We start from the raw sequence: 15,584 nt of genomic DNA, 5'->3' as shown, positions 1-15,584 counted from the left end.
GGGCCTTGGAGCACAGTCCTCCTGATCGGATGAAATTACAAGCATTCGCTATCAAGACAAGTGGCAGTGAGAGTCTTTTTGTTTGTTTGTTTTTTCCTTTTTGGTGGGATTGGAGTTTGAACTCGGGTTTGTGCTTACAAAGCAGGTGCTCTACTGCTTGAGCCAGACCTCCAGTCCATTTTATTGTGGTTATTTTGGAGCTGGGGGGAGGGTCTCAGGAACTATTTCCCTGGGCTGGCCTTGAACCACAATCCTCCCTATCTCAGCCTGCGAAGTAGCTAGAATTATAGGCGTGAACCACTGGCGCCTGGTGGCAGTGAAGGTTTTAAGCAGGGGAGTGATGTGATTGGATGACCCGTAAGCCATGACTCTGGCTACCTTGGGAAGGAGCATGGTAGGGATTGGAGGGACCGGCCACCAGGATGCAGTGTGGGCTTATATGGGCTTTGTGTGTGCTCGGGTGAGGCAACCCACTCATTTTTCTCTAAGAAAAACACTGCCAGGAAAGGTGCCAAGGGAGACAGTTCTTCATGAATGTCCTCTCTTTGTTTTCTCTGGGCAACTGAGGCCCAAGAGAGAAAAACTGAAAGGCAATTTGGAGAAACTCAATGAGAAGAGCCCACAGTTCATGGAGCACAGTAGAATTTGATCCTCTTCTCACAAGGCCTTTGAGCGCACAGCAGATTTGGGATGCAGATACCACCTCTCTGCCTCAAAGTCCTCGCTTACCCTTTTCTTTGTGGCTTGTGCCTTTCCTTGACATGGACAATGAGCGAAAAAGCAGTGGTTCCCTTGGAATTGGAGTCCTGCTTTTTCTCCAGTCCTACCTTGGCAGGTGAAGCATGATAGGTTCCAAGCTCCAGCTCCATTTTTCTGCACTGGGTATTAGCTTTCCTCCAGCCAAGCCAGCTCTGTGAACAGCCTTTGGCATTGCAGAGGAAGTCTCAGGCCACCATTGATTGTGGCACTCCTTGATTCATCAGGTGAACGTTTATTGACTGCACTCAGGGGAGAACAATAAAACACTCATGAGATTCATAGTCTCTTCTAAGAGCTGTCACTGCATTGGCACTGGAAGCCCAGCCCCCTTCACAGGTGTGGAGACTGAGGCTCAGGGAAGGCAAGGCCTTTGGGGCTCTGCTGTTTCTCATTTGCAGAACACTGAGTACCCTGCTCCAGGCTGGTGAGATGGTTCCCTGCAGTCACATAGGTGATTTTATGGCAGAGTTCAGAGGCTGGGCTCTTGGCTTCTCAGCTGCAGCCCACAACCTTCCCTTTTATAGCCAGTGCTTCTGGCCTAGCTAATTCTGATTCAGTAGGCTGGTGTGGAGCCTGATTTCTGTACTCTTGAAAGTTTAATAGAGAATTCAGATCATAGCCAGGCTTAGGAACAGCTGTGAGGTCCTGTTATGAGAACCAGTACAGCTTCAGAACGGTCTCCAGAGGGAGGAGACCTCTGCCTGGCTGTTGGGTACCAGGTTCATGATGTCGCAGAAAAAGAATTTTGGGGCTGGGGACTTGGCTCAAGTGTTAAAGCACCTGCCTAACATGTGCCAGGCCTTGTATTCAAACTCTAATACCATCAGAAAAAAAAAAAAAAAAGGATTTTGGGACACATTGAGCTAGAGACCAAGAAAGTTTATTAGAAAGGAAGGCAAAAGAAAGGATAGTACACACCCAGAAATTAGTGCAGGGACAGCTGGTAAGAGGCAACCTTAGTACTCTGAACATCAGGTATGTATTGTGAAAAAGTGGGTTGGGGGTTCAGCTTAAATTCACCTTAGTGAATTTAAGGGCTCCCCTTTGTTTTGTACACCTGGTACATTGATTCTTACTGTTATCCTGATTTGACATTATCATTTGTGCCCAGAGATACCAAGTCTGGTCAGTTCACTAAATTTGGGTCGTTGTGACGTAGACATCTGTTTTCCTTGAGCATCTCTTTAAACAAAGGATGGAGTTCCTCCTTTTAAGCCAAGAGTTTAAGCTCCTTAAAGTAAATTGTTCCTTTGTAATAATTTCTGTGATCACAAGAATCATTTCACCAAAAATTTTTCCCCAGGATAAGTGACATTCTTTAAGATATTCTTGCTTAGTTCCCACAACGTAATCATTTGGGCAAGTAGGCAAGGTCAAAGGGAGAAAGCTGGGTTTTTGTTTTGTTTTTTGTCATTTCTTTTCTTGTCTTTTTTTTGTTTTTAACTATATGTTGTAACTTAGTGTGATGATGTGAAGCAAAGAAAGTAGGGCCTGTGTGTTTTTAATCAAGCTGTTCATTAATACAGTGTTTATCTCGGAATTTCTGGCTACTGTTTCTTTTTTTTCTTTTTTGTCTCTTCTGGCTACTGTTTCTTACGTGTTGTTGTCCCTGATATATCCTACCTTAGGCCAGCTGCTCTGTGTAAGTGGGAGTGGGATGAGGGAAATAGAGTGATGAACTTGATCCAGATCAGGAAGAGGTCATAAACACAGGTTGTCAAAGGGGCTCACTTATCCATATGTGCCTTGGGGAGTTGCTAATAGGTTTGGGTAGAACTTGGAGGTAGCCTGGAAGCTAAGTCTCTATTTCCCCCTTGCTAGGCCTCAAGAGGAGAGTGGACTCGAAGTTTGCGGTGGCTTCCTCCTCCAGCAGAGCTTTCAGATCTGGGTGCAGCTGCCCATAAGGAGCTCCCACACGGAACAGGCAAGCACTGCCTGACTACTCCCACTTCTTGTCAGTGCTCCGTTCCTCCCAACTGTTCTCATTTGTTACTGTCTGAGTCCAGTTTTCCCCATAGGCAAGACCTTTTTTCCTTGGGTTGTCCAACAGGTCCCTAACACTGTTGCTGCAAAGCATAGAGGAGCTCAGTCGATGTTGGTGAAGGGATGAGTTACAGAGGGGCTTGTTAGACAGGAGCAGCTGGTACTCATGTGGTCCCTTCAAGCCAATAGCCCAGATCCTCCCTGGGCACATGATTTCTGTCCCCTCAGCCTTCCTCACAGAGGCCAAACAGCTGACTGACTGTTTCTACAGATGGCCATGCAAGGTACTGAGAAGGGAAGCTATTCATTAGGTTATCCTGGGAGCCTGCAGTTTACATCTGTGCCCTGGGTACTATGCACAAGCCTTCTATCCACCCCCACTCTGCAGAAGAAAACAGTATCATAATCAAGAAATCGTTTCTCTTTGGTTCTAATTTCATTTGCCTCCAGACGCATTCACCCTTCTTATTTTATCAGTCTAACAGTAAGTTAATTTTCATTCCCTGAGTACATTAAAGATGAGGGTATAGACTAGGGGTTAGGAGCCCTGAATCCATCCAGCCTCTGCTAATGGCTATAACCTGTGCAGGCCTCTTCCCCTCTCTGCTCTGCACTCTCCTGTGCTGTAAATGAAGAGTTCAGATCTATTTTGAGCCCTGCTACACATCAGGACCACTCAGGTGGCTCCATCCCTGGAGAATCTGATTCACTAGGTCTCCAGAGGGGTCTGCATACAGGTAGTTTGGGGTCTACTCAGCCAAATGATCTTTCAGGCCCCCTCAGCTGAGGCTGGCAAGGTGGGGTGACAATGGCTCACCATCAATGATAAGTCAGGGCTCTGTGAGAAACTGGCCTTTGCTCCTCACCAGACCTGTCCTATCCTTAAATCCCAATCCCAGCTCTCCAGACTAGTCTTCAGCAAAGAGAAGCAGACTGTCCTTACTTTAGGGACAACAGCAGAGAGTGGGGATCAAGATACTGGCACTGCATTCTCTGTTGCAGAGTTTCAACTAAGTGGCTTATCTTTTTCTTCTTCAGTTAGGTCTCTGTTTGAATGATGAGTCTGATGGATATTCTCCTCTGTGACCCTGGTTCCCTGAGTGAGAATGAGCCTAGGCAGATTTAAATTTCTAAGTTGGTTCCCTGCCTGCCTAAGCCACACACCCACTCAGCCCACATGCAAGCAACTGCCTCCCATTTGGAGCATCATCAGAGGAGGCAAACTCATTTCAGGGTAAGCCCTGGCAAAGTGAAATTAGGACAGTAAATATGCTGTTTAACAAAAAGAGGTGCTACGACAGATTTCAAAGTCCTGGAGAAGTGATTCAACACTGAAGGAAGGATGTAATTGCTTCAGCCTGGGAACAAAGTCTAAGACATGGCCACCCCATTTGCTAAAGAAACTGCAACATGAATCTTGTGAGGTAGACTGAGGTGGCAGAAATGGAAATGTGACTTCATCTACGTCTTTTTTCTCCTCTCTGTGCCTTGCAATATAAATTTTTTTTGTTTTGGTGGGACTGGGGTTTGAACTCAGAGTTTTGTACTTGCAAAACAGCCACTCTACCTCTTGAGTCACACTTCTAGTCCATTTTGTTCTGGTTATTTTGGAGGTAGGGTCTCGCAAACTGTTTCTCCGGGCTGGCCTCGAACCATTATCCTCCCAACCTTAGCCTCTCAAATAGCTAGGATTACAGGCATGAGCCCCACTGGTCCCCGGCTTCTTATAATGTAACTTTAGCCCCTACCTTCCACCCTATATCACAAGACTTACTCCAATTATTGGGCATTTGCTACTTATCATACAGTGCACCATGGACTTTATATGCATTTTCTCATTCAGTGCGCAACTGAATTCAGTGCTATGAGGCAGGTCCTGTTACCCCATTTTATGAATAAGAAAACAGGTGGTTCAGAAAAGCAAATGATTTGCCCAGTGTTGCACTGCATGTAAGTGGAGGATCTGGATCTGAAGTGGATTCTGCCTTTTCTTTTTCTTTTTGTGGTCTAGGGATTGAATTTGGCCTTGAGCTTGCTAAGCAAGTGCTCTACCACTTAAGCTATGCCCCCCAGACCTGGTTCCTACTTTTAACTTTATGCTATGTTCCCACTGCTCAGTGTGAGAGGACCATAAACCACAACACCAAGCTCCAGGGTGTAGCCCTGTGACATCCTTTGCATCACATTCCTTAGTAAAAGCCATACTTCCCAACCTTGGACTCTGCTTTCTGCTGATCTCCTCACCAGGGCCACTTCTCAGTTGAGGAGAAGGGACTGTCCATCCCCATCTAGATGAGCTACTGGGCAGAATGGGTAGTGGGACCTTCTGCGAGGAGGAGGCATTGGGGTAAAAGAGGGCTCAGGCACCTGGCTTCTATTTGTGGCCCCTCTTGCAATCCACTTGGGTGGTTGCAGGCAGGCCATTTCTACTTCTTGAGCACAGTGTCCCAGACTACAGAGGAATCCAGTAGAGACTGAGGATGTCTATAAAGTATCTTGAGTTTACCACAGAGTAACAGGTATCTTCTTCCTGTGGGAAACCTGCCTGCAATGGAGCCTGTCCCTCCAGAAAGCACTCAGCCTAACGAATCTTGCTTGTCCACTGTGGTCTGCTGTATCAGTGCTTTTCTTTTTTTTTTTTTTTTTTTTTTTTGCAGTACTGTGGTTTGAACTCAGGGCCTCAAGCTTGCTAGGCAGGCACTCTGCCACTTACGCCATGCCTTCAGACTTGTATTCAGGGCTTCTTGTCTTTTTTGAGGGGCTTAGGGGTAGAACTGGGGCTTGTACTCAGGGATTTGCACTTGCTAGGCAAGCATTCTGCCACAAGAGCCACACCTCCCTCCAGCCCTATATCAATTCTTCTTAAAGTACACTAGAGCGTTTCCTCTTGGGAGCAACCCTAGAGTTCTCCAAGCCTAGGACTGGACCCTGCCTGGCCTGCTGTGTCTCCCGTCCCTTCCTCTGCCTTCCTCCGCCAGCCCTTGAAGCATTCCAGTGCTGACCAGGCCTGTCTCCCTCTGCCAGCAGGTCCTTCTGATGTTGGCTGCGGTAGACGGCTCTACCAGCAAGTTTGCCCTACTCTCCAGTGTGATTCCCTGGCTCCTGGTTCCTAGTGTGGCTGACCTTCCTCTTTCCTGGGAAGATGTTTCTGGTGGGCCTGACAGGGGGCATTGCCTCAGGCAAGAGCTCTGTGATCCAGGTGTTCCATCAGCTAGGCTGTGTGGTGATTGATGTGGATGTCATTGCTCGGCACGGTGAGTTGGAGAGGGGTGACTTGGGGGGATTATACACAGCAGCTTCCCTTCCTTTCTTCCATCAGCCTCCCTCTTCCCTTTTGTGGGTCTGGGATTTGAACTCAGGGCTTCACACTTGCAAAGCAAGTGCTCTACCACATGAGCCACACCTCCAGTTCATTTTGTTCTGGTTTTGGAAACAGTCTTAAAACCGTTTCCCCAGGCTGACCTCAAAACTGCAATCCTCTTGATCTCAGCCTCCCAAGTAGCTAAGATTATAGGTATGAGCCACTGGCATTTGTCTAGCCTCCCTTTTTGTAAGGCCTCAGGGACTTGAAGGAGAGGGAGGCTTTCCTGTCTCTACTCCAGCCTCCCCTCTGTGCTCCTGTTTATTCTTCCTTCTCCTTAGAAGTCTTGCCCTCCTTCACCTGGCCCCATGACCAGCCTGAAGGATTCTGTGCACTCTGCTCTTTCCCTAACTACTTTTTCCTCATCATTTTGTTTCTGCTCAAAACAAAGTGTTCCCCCATCATTTTGCTTCTGGTCACTTGGGGTCCTCTGGCTGTCTGGCTGGAGGCTCTGGAGAGTGACCCAACATCCTTTCCATACCACAGTGGTCCAGCCAGGGTACCCCGCCCACCAGCGCATTGTGGAGGCTTTTGGAACTGAGGTCTTGCTCCAGGATGGTAACATCAATCGCAAGGTCCTAGGGGATCTGATCTTTAACCAGCCTGACCGGCGGCAGCTGCTCAACTCCATCACCCACCCTGAGATCCACAAGGAAATGATGAAGGAGACCTTCAAATACTTCCTCTGTGGTGAGACCCTGAGCCTGGGATGGGCAGGAGGCAAAGCCCTCTCCTTGCAGGGCTGGGGCTTTTCTCTATGGAATGTTGGACCAGGGTCGGGGAGCTGATCATCCATGCTGATGGGTTTACACTGCTTATTAGCACTCCCCTCAGTGCAGAGCCCATGCCACCCCAGACGAAAGAAGCACATGTCCCTCATCTCTTTAGGAAGTTGACAGTTTAATGAGATGAGGCAATGAGGCCATAATTCCTAGGAAGTAAGTTGATTTTTCTAGTAGGGTCAGTAGTAATGATAGCTGATGAATAACAGTTATAGACCTGAGGTCAAGTCCTGACCCTGACATTTGTAACTGTAGGACTTTGTTAAGTGGTCCAGCCCCTTGGCCTATTTCTCATCTGCACAGTTTTGGTAATGCCAACCTTGAAAAGCTGTAGCAAGACTGAGCACCCAGTGACTTGATTATCTCACAAATAGAAACCACAGTCAGTCGGTTTTGGTGCTGGTTGAAGATTTAGAAAAGCAAGTTTGTAGGGTGGAAGCTAGGGAGGGCCCAAGATGACCAGGGAAAGGAGAGAGGTTTTGGTGGAGGGGTGTCATCCTCCAGGGGTAGGGCTCCACAGAAAGTTAGCCTGACAGGTGCAGGGACAGCCAGAGATGTGCCAAGATTGAAACAAAGGGAGAGTGTTTGAAAAATAAGATGTGTAGTCAGGTGGTAAGAATCTTCACCCTGTTGTTCAAGACTGTATTAGGCAGGGGTGACCTGACTGGGATGGTGCCAGTCACCAGGAGAGATGGGAGGACAGGGAGGCTAGCCCAGGGCCTGGAGATCTTCCTGGTGTATGTGGCCTCTAACCTGGGCCTCTGAGTTGAAGGCCTGGCTGCCAATGTCATTCACGATGTGGAGACTTTACTGGGGAGTATGGGATGGACTTTTTTGTTTTGTTTTGGTGGTACTAGGGTTTGAACTCAGGGCCTCAAGCTTTCTAGGCAAACGCTCTGCCACTTAAACCATGCCCCCAACCCTTTTTTGCATTATTTTTTGGATAGGGTCTGGCATTTTTACCCGGGGCCAGCCTTGGAACTCAGTTCTCGTACCTGTGCCCCCTATATAGCTGGGGTTTTTTGTTTGTTTTTGCTTTTTTTGAGATACTGGAGTTTGAACTCAGAGCCTCACACTTGCTAGGCAGGCACTCTACCACTTGAGCCCCTCCACCAGCCCCGTGGGATTTTAACAGGCATGCACCTCCATACCCTACACCTTTTAGATTTTCTTTGGGCTTTCACTCTGACCATGGGCAAACCCCTTATCTGTCATGCCTCAAGTTCTTGTGTACTGAGTGGGGAATCTCTCCTCACTCCATGCCCCTCTAACCAATACCTCATTTTAGAAGAGGGTAACTTGACAGGCATTCATGCTATTGACCCACCCTGCCCCTCTGTCCCCACATCTCTGGCTGGGATTGGAACTGGCTTTCAACATCTGCCTTTCCAGACCACCTTGTGCTGTCTGTCCCAGTGGTACCTTGCTGCAGCCTCCTCCCTTCATCCTTTCTCAAGAAGAGTCTGGACTCTCTGCCTTTGTCCTCCCTCCTGTGTTTGCCAGTCCCCCTCCTGCCCCCACGCACCAGCAAAGCCTTCTGCCTTTCATTCTTGCCCTTTGCATTTGCTCCCAGGCCAGTTACAAGTACATCTGCAGGGCTGCGAGGTGCCAGTGCCTCTCCCTTTCTGAAATTAAGCATTGGATAATGTCATCCACTCCAAAGCTCTCCCACTGTGTCATCCACCCAGCCTCCCCGCCTCCCCAACCACCATCGCTTAAATAAAAGCCAGAAAGCTCTTTTCAGCTTGATAAGGTGAAAAATGGGGACAACAGCTGTGACTTCCACAGTCCCAGTTTTTCCCTGATGAGTATAACAAATACAACTGTCAAAGTTGGTATAATCAAACGTCAGATAAGATCACCAGCTGTTGGGGAGGTCTCTGTGTAGGCAGGCAGATGTCTTAATAGAGTCAGGATGGTTTGCAGGGCTTATCAAGCAGGAGGGATGTGACAGCTGAATAGCCCTTTGCTGGTGAACCAAAGAGCTGGCCACCAGCTCCCGAGAGGAACCCAGGAGAAAGGACAGTGAGAGAAGAGGAAGAAGTGGGAGTGGAGCAGGAAAGGGAGATAAGAGGTCCTGAGAGGATCTGGTCTTTTCTCTGGCTCTGAGCTGGGGAAAGTGAGTTTGAGGGAGGTGGGGAGCAGCTCTGATGGCCTCCCTCCTCCTGGGAACAATAACAATAATAGCCATCATTTATGGGGCACTTAGTGAGTGGTCTATGTATATTCCAAGCTCATTTAATCATTCCCATCAGCCTGTGAAGCAGGTATTCCTTTACTCATTGTACAGGTGAGGTTTGTTAAGGATCATTGGTGGGGTTGTGGGGGGCTACAAACCAAGGTGTGTCATCAGACCTATGCTGTCAACCCCCTTGTCCAACTATAGGACCTGAGCCACAGGTCCTGGGGAGCAGGAATCTCAGCAGCTCTGGTTGTCACTTTATCCCCTACATCACACCTTGAGTGCTGATTTCCTGTGATACCTCTGAATTGGTGTGTGTGACATGTGGTTGGAAGTGTTTGGAGTGAAATACCTTCCAGGGTCTCTGAGCAGAAGCAGTCCCTGTCTCTTACCCTCTTTGCTTCCCTGTCCCTCCCAGCTTTGTACATCCACACAGGATAGAGAACCATGTAGCCCACAGTACTTCTGGGCAGACAGCCTGGGGACATGCCTACTCATCGTGGGTAAGGGTTCTGCTTCTGTCTGGGCTTGGCTGGTTGTAGGAAGGCTGGCAGTGCCTTTTTTCCCATTGAAGGAGTTGTGTCCTATTAGTTGGAACCACCCCCACTGCCTCTGATGCAATAAACAGCCTCTTTCCTTTTAGGGCTGCTGCCGCCCCTCTTCTATTGGCCTCTCATAGAGAGCTGCAGAAATGGCCACATGACTCTTCAGCAGGGGGCCAGATCTGGACCTGGCTCCTGGGAGAGAACCTACCCTTTGGGTTTTTTTGAGCAAAAGTAGATTGAAGTGGGACAGAGAGGCCAACTACTCTCAGAAACTCCCCAGTCTCCTACAACTTGACCGTTTCATAACAATTCAGCTAGACACTGGTGGCTCACTCCTATAATCTTAATTACTTAGGAGGCAGAGATCAGGAATATTGAGGTTCAAGACCAGCCCAGGCAAATAGTTCTCGAGACCCTATCTCGAAAATACCCAATACAAAAAAGAGCTGACAAAGTGGCTCAAGTGGTAGAGCGCCTGCCTGGCAAGCATGAAGCCCTGAGTTCAAGTGCCAGTGCCACCCAAAAAAAAAAAGAAATAATAATTTTGGGTTGAAGATGGGGGGGGGTTGGCGGGGATTAAACTCTCTGTGCCTACCCTGACCACCTAGTTAACTCTACCACACTGTGCTCATGGCCTCCACTTAGGCTGTACCTCCTAACTCCTTGGACTGTGCTGGTCTTCATTCCTTCTCAAGTATCTGCATTCTCATTCCACATATCAAGCGTCTTCCCTGCTTTTCAAGGCCAGTACAAATACCAGCCATTATACAAGGTCTTCCTTGATCAGCCAGCCAGAAATTATTTTCTGCAACATTCTACTCCAAGTGGCACTGGAACTGGCTGGTGTTCAGGGTATATCTGTCCTTGGAAGGTCTCCCCTCGCTGGGGTACTCTAGATGGTAGGGCCAGCCACATGAGCAGTCCTCTGAGTATACTTGCATCTTTTCCCCAGGATACCGCTATGTGATCCTGGATATCCCTCTCCTGTTCGAGACCAAGAAGCTGCTCAAGTACATGAAGCACACGGTGGTAGTGTACTGGTGAGTATGTGTCATTGCTGGTCAATTGAGGCTGGAAAGGAGGGCCTGCGGTATGTAAGGGAAACAGCTCACATCACTTTGCCTTTTCCACAGGGGGTTTGGGCAGTGGTGCCCCAAGCCTATTGAAACCAATTTCTGTGCCTGACCCAGATACATCTGGGAAAGGTGTGGGAAGAGAGGGTCTCCCCAGGCCTCTGTCACGCTTGGGAAGGGCACCCCCTTCTGGCTGCTGGATATGCCCCTGGCAACCTTCTGCCTTCTAGAACACTTCTCAACTTCCCCAAAACTCCCACATTTACTACTTCACTCTTTTACTTTTCAGCATGGGTTCTCAGGACAGGGAGCCATACACTGAAGGGGGCAGTTAGAGAATTTGTTCAGGGTAACCCATTGGCAATATATATGAATAGAAAGCTGCGTGGAGGGAGCTGTCAGAGCCCAACAGAGGAAGGAGCTTTGTTCTCAGAATCCCTCAGGCCATGAAGCAAACCAGAATCCAGGTTTGACAAACAGAGGAGAATCAAACCATCGGAGAAAATGAGTCACAATCCCTGCAAAGTGAGAGTAGATGAGGCTGCAGGGTGTCTCTGCTTCCCAGAAACTTCCTGGATACCACACCACCCACAAGTACAGCAGACATAGGTGGGCACTTGGCTCTGCAGGTATTTTGGGCACAGGGTGGTGGTTCTCAAGAGATTAATGCGTGGGAGGCTTGTAGCACACTGGCGGTGGGGCCCAGAATGCTCAGTGCCCTAAGCATTGCCCTGCCCTTCCTCCAACTCTCCCATGGGCTGTCACTGAAAACTCAGTCTGAATTCCTTGAGCCTGATGTGGGGACATATGCATCCTCTCAGCTCTTCCACTGGGCTGTGCCTACTTACGTAAACCTGTAGCCTCTCTGGATTTTTTTCCTTTTTTCCTTGCGGTGCTGAGGCTTAAACTCAGGGTCTTAGACATGCTAGGAAAGTATTCTACCACTAAGCTGCACCCAGCCTGTCTGGGTTCTTTGTTCCTTCTTTGTGAAAGACTATCAACTGAATCTAAGCAGGCCCCATGAAGTCTTAGGATTCTCTTTACTTTAATAATACAATTGGAATTTGGTATCTAGGAATTGCAAAACAGAATTTTTTATTTTACATTTTTTTGGCGGGACTGGAGTTTGAACTCAGGGCCTCACGCTTGCTAGGCAGGCACTCTTACCACTTGAGCCACTCCAGCAGCCCCTTTTTGTGATGGACTTTTTTGAGATAGGGTCTTGAGAACTGTTTGCCCAGGACTGGCTTTGAACCATGATCCTCCTGATCTCTGCCTTCTGAGTAGCTAGGATTATAGGTGTGAGCCATTAGCACCTGGCACAAAAAAGGATTTTAGATTTTAGAGTGAAGGTGAGACAACAGTAGGCAGTTGCTTTTGCAATCCTAGAATGACTCTACCTTCCTTTGAGGTTAGTCTGTTTGCTAGGAGCAGAAATAATGGCAGCTTCTGGCTGATGAGTGGGGCTTTGCCAATTTTGCCTGTTCTTCAAGAGGTCTTCAGTCCCACTCACTAGGCAGAGGAGATTTTACCAGAATCCTGGGTGCTATTCATGACTCATTTCAGCACATGAGGATGTATAACTCTTGACAGAGACCAGAAAGGTAAGTGATTGTTTACTTTTCACCCAAATGCTCTATTCTTTACCAGGCAAACTACACCTGGTACATTTGAAATAACATGGGGCATTTCCCAAACATGATTATACATAAACATGATTATTCATAGTTTTGAGAAATTTGACAATTATAAGATAAGTGTTTAGATAAAAATTCCATAGCCACAAATAGCATCAAGTCTTAAACTGACTGTAATGGTCCTATATCTCAGCCCCAGGTGGGGCTTTTAGAGGGTGCTGCCCTCAGATTTCAGGAAGCCACATCTTAGGAAGTGCACTCAGATAGCCCTGGGCCACTTCTCACTTGGGTTCCCCAGCCACAGTATACTCCTGACTAAGGCTGGATATAGTCCTGTTCTTAGCCAGGCAAGGAACAGCCCCATGCCTGCAACAGCACACCATCCCCATAATAAAGGAGGTAACTCATAGAGTTAAGGTGTATGGGGGGCCCCATTCTAGAGGACTACCACAGCCAACCAAACATGGCAGCTCCTGTGGCTGTAGGCAGGAGAGAAGTTACCTGAGAAAGGATCCTGATGGCTATATTGGGGTGGTGAAAGAAGCATTCTTTGAATTTCCCTTGGAGTTGGAAGACGACGTACTGTTCAGCTTATCTACAGTGCTTAGTCCTGCCCTAAGGGATTTAAGATTGAGTCCTTGCTCCTTTTTGAAGCTCCTAAGGTTTGTCCATCCTAATTCATCATGGGCAGAAAGCACAGCAGCCACCGTCTCAGTACAGTCCTTTTGCCCTGAATGTACAGGGGTGGAGTATGGTGGCAAGAAGAGGAATCTTTGTGATACTCCCTCCTGGGAACTGCAGGCAGTGTTCAACTTGCAGGTGCAGGCCTTTCAATAAAGGTCACCCATGCAGGGGTCCAGGATGTAACTAATTCTAGGTGACAAAATCTTCCTGTCTTTCATCTGGAGAATCTCAGGCCTAGTGACAAATCAGAGAGGCCCCGGATGGTGGAGAACAGCTGCTCTTCATTAGATGGCCTAAAAAGCTATAAGGTCCTTACAAAAATGAGGTGAGGTAAAAGGTAACCATGAGCTTCCAGGCCCCCCTCTCTGGCTGTGGGACCCTAAATAGCCCATAGTAACATAGGAGTCAATGGAAGATCCAATAACCAGACTCTATTCCAAACCAGGCCTGACCTAGCTGCCCACCCCTATTGCCTTGCTGGCAAGAGGGAGGTTGAGGCTTATAGTGCATTTTTGCCCTATCCCTAGTGACCGAGACACACAGCTGGCACGGCTGATGAAACGGAACAACCTGAACCAAGAGGACGCAGAGGCACGCATCAAGGCCCAGTTGCCCCTGAAGGACAAGGTCCGCATGGCCAACCACGTGCTAGACAATTCAGGCGAGTGGAGCATCACCGAACACCAGGTCATCCTCTTGCATGCCAAGCTGGAGCGCTCCCTGGAGTACCTGCCGCTGAGGCTTGGGGTCCTCACAGGTTTGGCTGTCATTGTCAGCCTCCTCTACCTGTTCATCCGCTACCTTCTGCCTTCCCTCTAGCACAGTTTACCAAGGCAGGAAGCACCAGATCTCCACCTCCTTGAAGGCTAACATCAGGTACCAGGTGTTTACACACACATACACAATCACTCAATCTGGGCCAGCCTCTGTGCTGGGCCAGCCCTTCTTTGGAGCGCATCCTGTCTGAGGCCAAGAAGCAGCAGTTCTTCTTGCCCTCCCCAGTACCTCTCCGTCCACTTGCACTACTTACAAAACAGTAAATATCCATGAAGGCAGGAAATAAGCATTAGATTTACCGACGCCCATGTATGGTAGTGGGGAGCAGACTCTGTAGTCCTCACTAGTGGTTACAACTGGAAGGCAAGGGTTCCCTGGTCTTGAACTTTCTCTGAGCACCTGCCCCATTGTGGCCAAAACTCCTTAGTAGACCATGATCTTTCTGGATCAAGAGCTTCTCAATTCAAACAGGGCTCTCTCCTGGATGAAACCATTGGCCAGGATGAAGTATAGATCATCTCATGTGGAATGCTGTGGCCAGGCAGAGGCAGGGTTCTTCTGGGAGACTCACCTCATTGGGTTTTCTTCTATGTTCCCCACACCCTGTCCACTGCCTCTTAGCCTTGAACTTTTGGTACTCCACAGGCCCCACAGTCTTACCTCTGTGCCTTCCTCCTGGATGCTCCCTGGCCTGGTATATCTTTTTCTTCCCCTACAACTGTCTAACCCAACTCAGGCACTTTCTGAAGCCTCAGGCTGGGATAAGTGCTCTGGGATAGCACCATCCCATGTTTTACCTTAATCCATGGTATGGTAATTAGCCAGAAACTGGTTGGTTTCTCTTACTAGTCTGTAAGCCTCTTGAGGGCAGGGCTGGCTTACTCATCTTTGCACCCTAGTGCTTGCCATTGGTGCTCAATAAATCATTGATCTGAAACACTCATTTGGGTTCCACTCATTTGGGAGCCTCTTCTCACAATGAAGCCTGAGCCTCAGGACTCCAGCTGTGTCCTGTGTAATTTCGTGGGAGGTGAATAGAAGTGCCCAGGCAGCATCACACCCACTTCTCCTACTATATCTTCCTTCCTCAACCCAATTAGACCAGTACAGACATTAGCCTTCCCTATCAGCGCCTGCAGACCTGCTGATGTGTGGATCCTGCACTCAGCAGCCTATTAAGGCCAGAAATGAGTGTGACTAATGTGAATGCAGCAGGGGCCATATTTAATGTCCCCTTTCCCAGAGCTGCTCATACCACAGAGACCAGCTCATTAACTCACTGCACACTCGCGGGGAGCTAAGAGGGACTGGGTCAGGCAGTGAGAGCTACCAGGCTGGTGGCAGAAGCCACCTGCTTCCCCTTCCCCAGTTTGGTGGGATCTGATAGAACTGGGGAAAAGAGAGGAAAGGTATTGACTCCCTGCAGTGTCGTTATCCCAGTAATTGAGAAAATGACTCTTCATGAATGCCTGTGACATGTTGGATACTGCTGCATGTGTGACAGCCTAAAGGTGACAACACTGATGGTACCTGTTCCAGGCACAGGGAGGGAGGGATTTGATTTGAGTCACACAGCCCTGCTCTGAACTGCTCACTGCACCCCAGAACCTCTTAGGAGAAGCAGGAGAACAAGTATTGGACCCAGCTCTGTCTCCTACTTGCAATGTGATCACAGATTTGTACTGCCAAGTAGACTGTGATGCTTAGATCACAGCGCCTAATAAATGGAAGACAGTGAAAACCTTTTGCAAACTAAATTTCCAGAGTTTATTTCTTTCCTGGCGCACGCAAAGGTGTGAAG

At 48.4% G+C, this 15,584-nt stretch overlaps 1 protein-coding gene across 13 annotated transcripts in view; it reads left to right on the top strand.

Annotated features, from left to right (window-relative positions):
- Dcakd (dephospho-CoA kinase domain containing) overlaps positions 1-14,726 on the top strand; it is a 30,881-nt gene extending 16,155 nt beyond the window's left edge. For 4 of the 13 annotated variants that reach the window (XM_074045615.1, XM_074045610.1, XM_074045614.1 and 1 more), the window contains 5 exons: positions 2,581-2,683; positions 5,767-5,996; positions 6,590-6,793; positions 10,565-10,652; positions 13,534-14,726. In XM_074045615.1, the coding sequence (XP_073901716.1) occupies positions 5,885-5,996; positions 6,590-6,793; positions 10,565-10,652; positions 13,534-13,825 (696 nt within the window). In that variant the 5' untranslated portion in view covers positions 2,581-2,683; positions 5,767-5,884 and the 3' untranslated portion in view covers positions 13,826-14,726. The remainder of the gene's footprint in view (positions 1-2,580; positions 2,684-5,766; positions 5,997-6,589; positions 6,794-10,564; positions 10,653-13,533) is intronic. The other 9 variants (XM_074045618.1, XM_020171718.2, XM_020171728.2 and 6 more) reach the window with 3 other exon arrangements.
- Positions 14,727-15,584: the final 858 nt, after the last annotated feature.

The sequence above is a fragment of the Castor canadensis genome, chromosome 11, assembly GCF_047511655.1.
Source record: "Castor canadensis chromosome 11, mCasCan1.hap1v2, whole genome shotgun sequence".
Lineage (NCBI taxonomy): Eukaryota > Metazoa > Chordata > Mammalia > Rodentia > Castoridae > Castor > Castor canadensis.
Note: the sequence above shows the minus strand (reverse complement) of the source record. Positions and strands in the feature narration are given on the sequence as shown.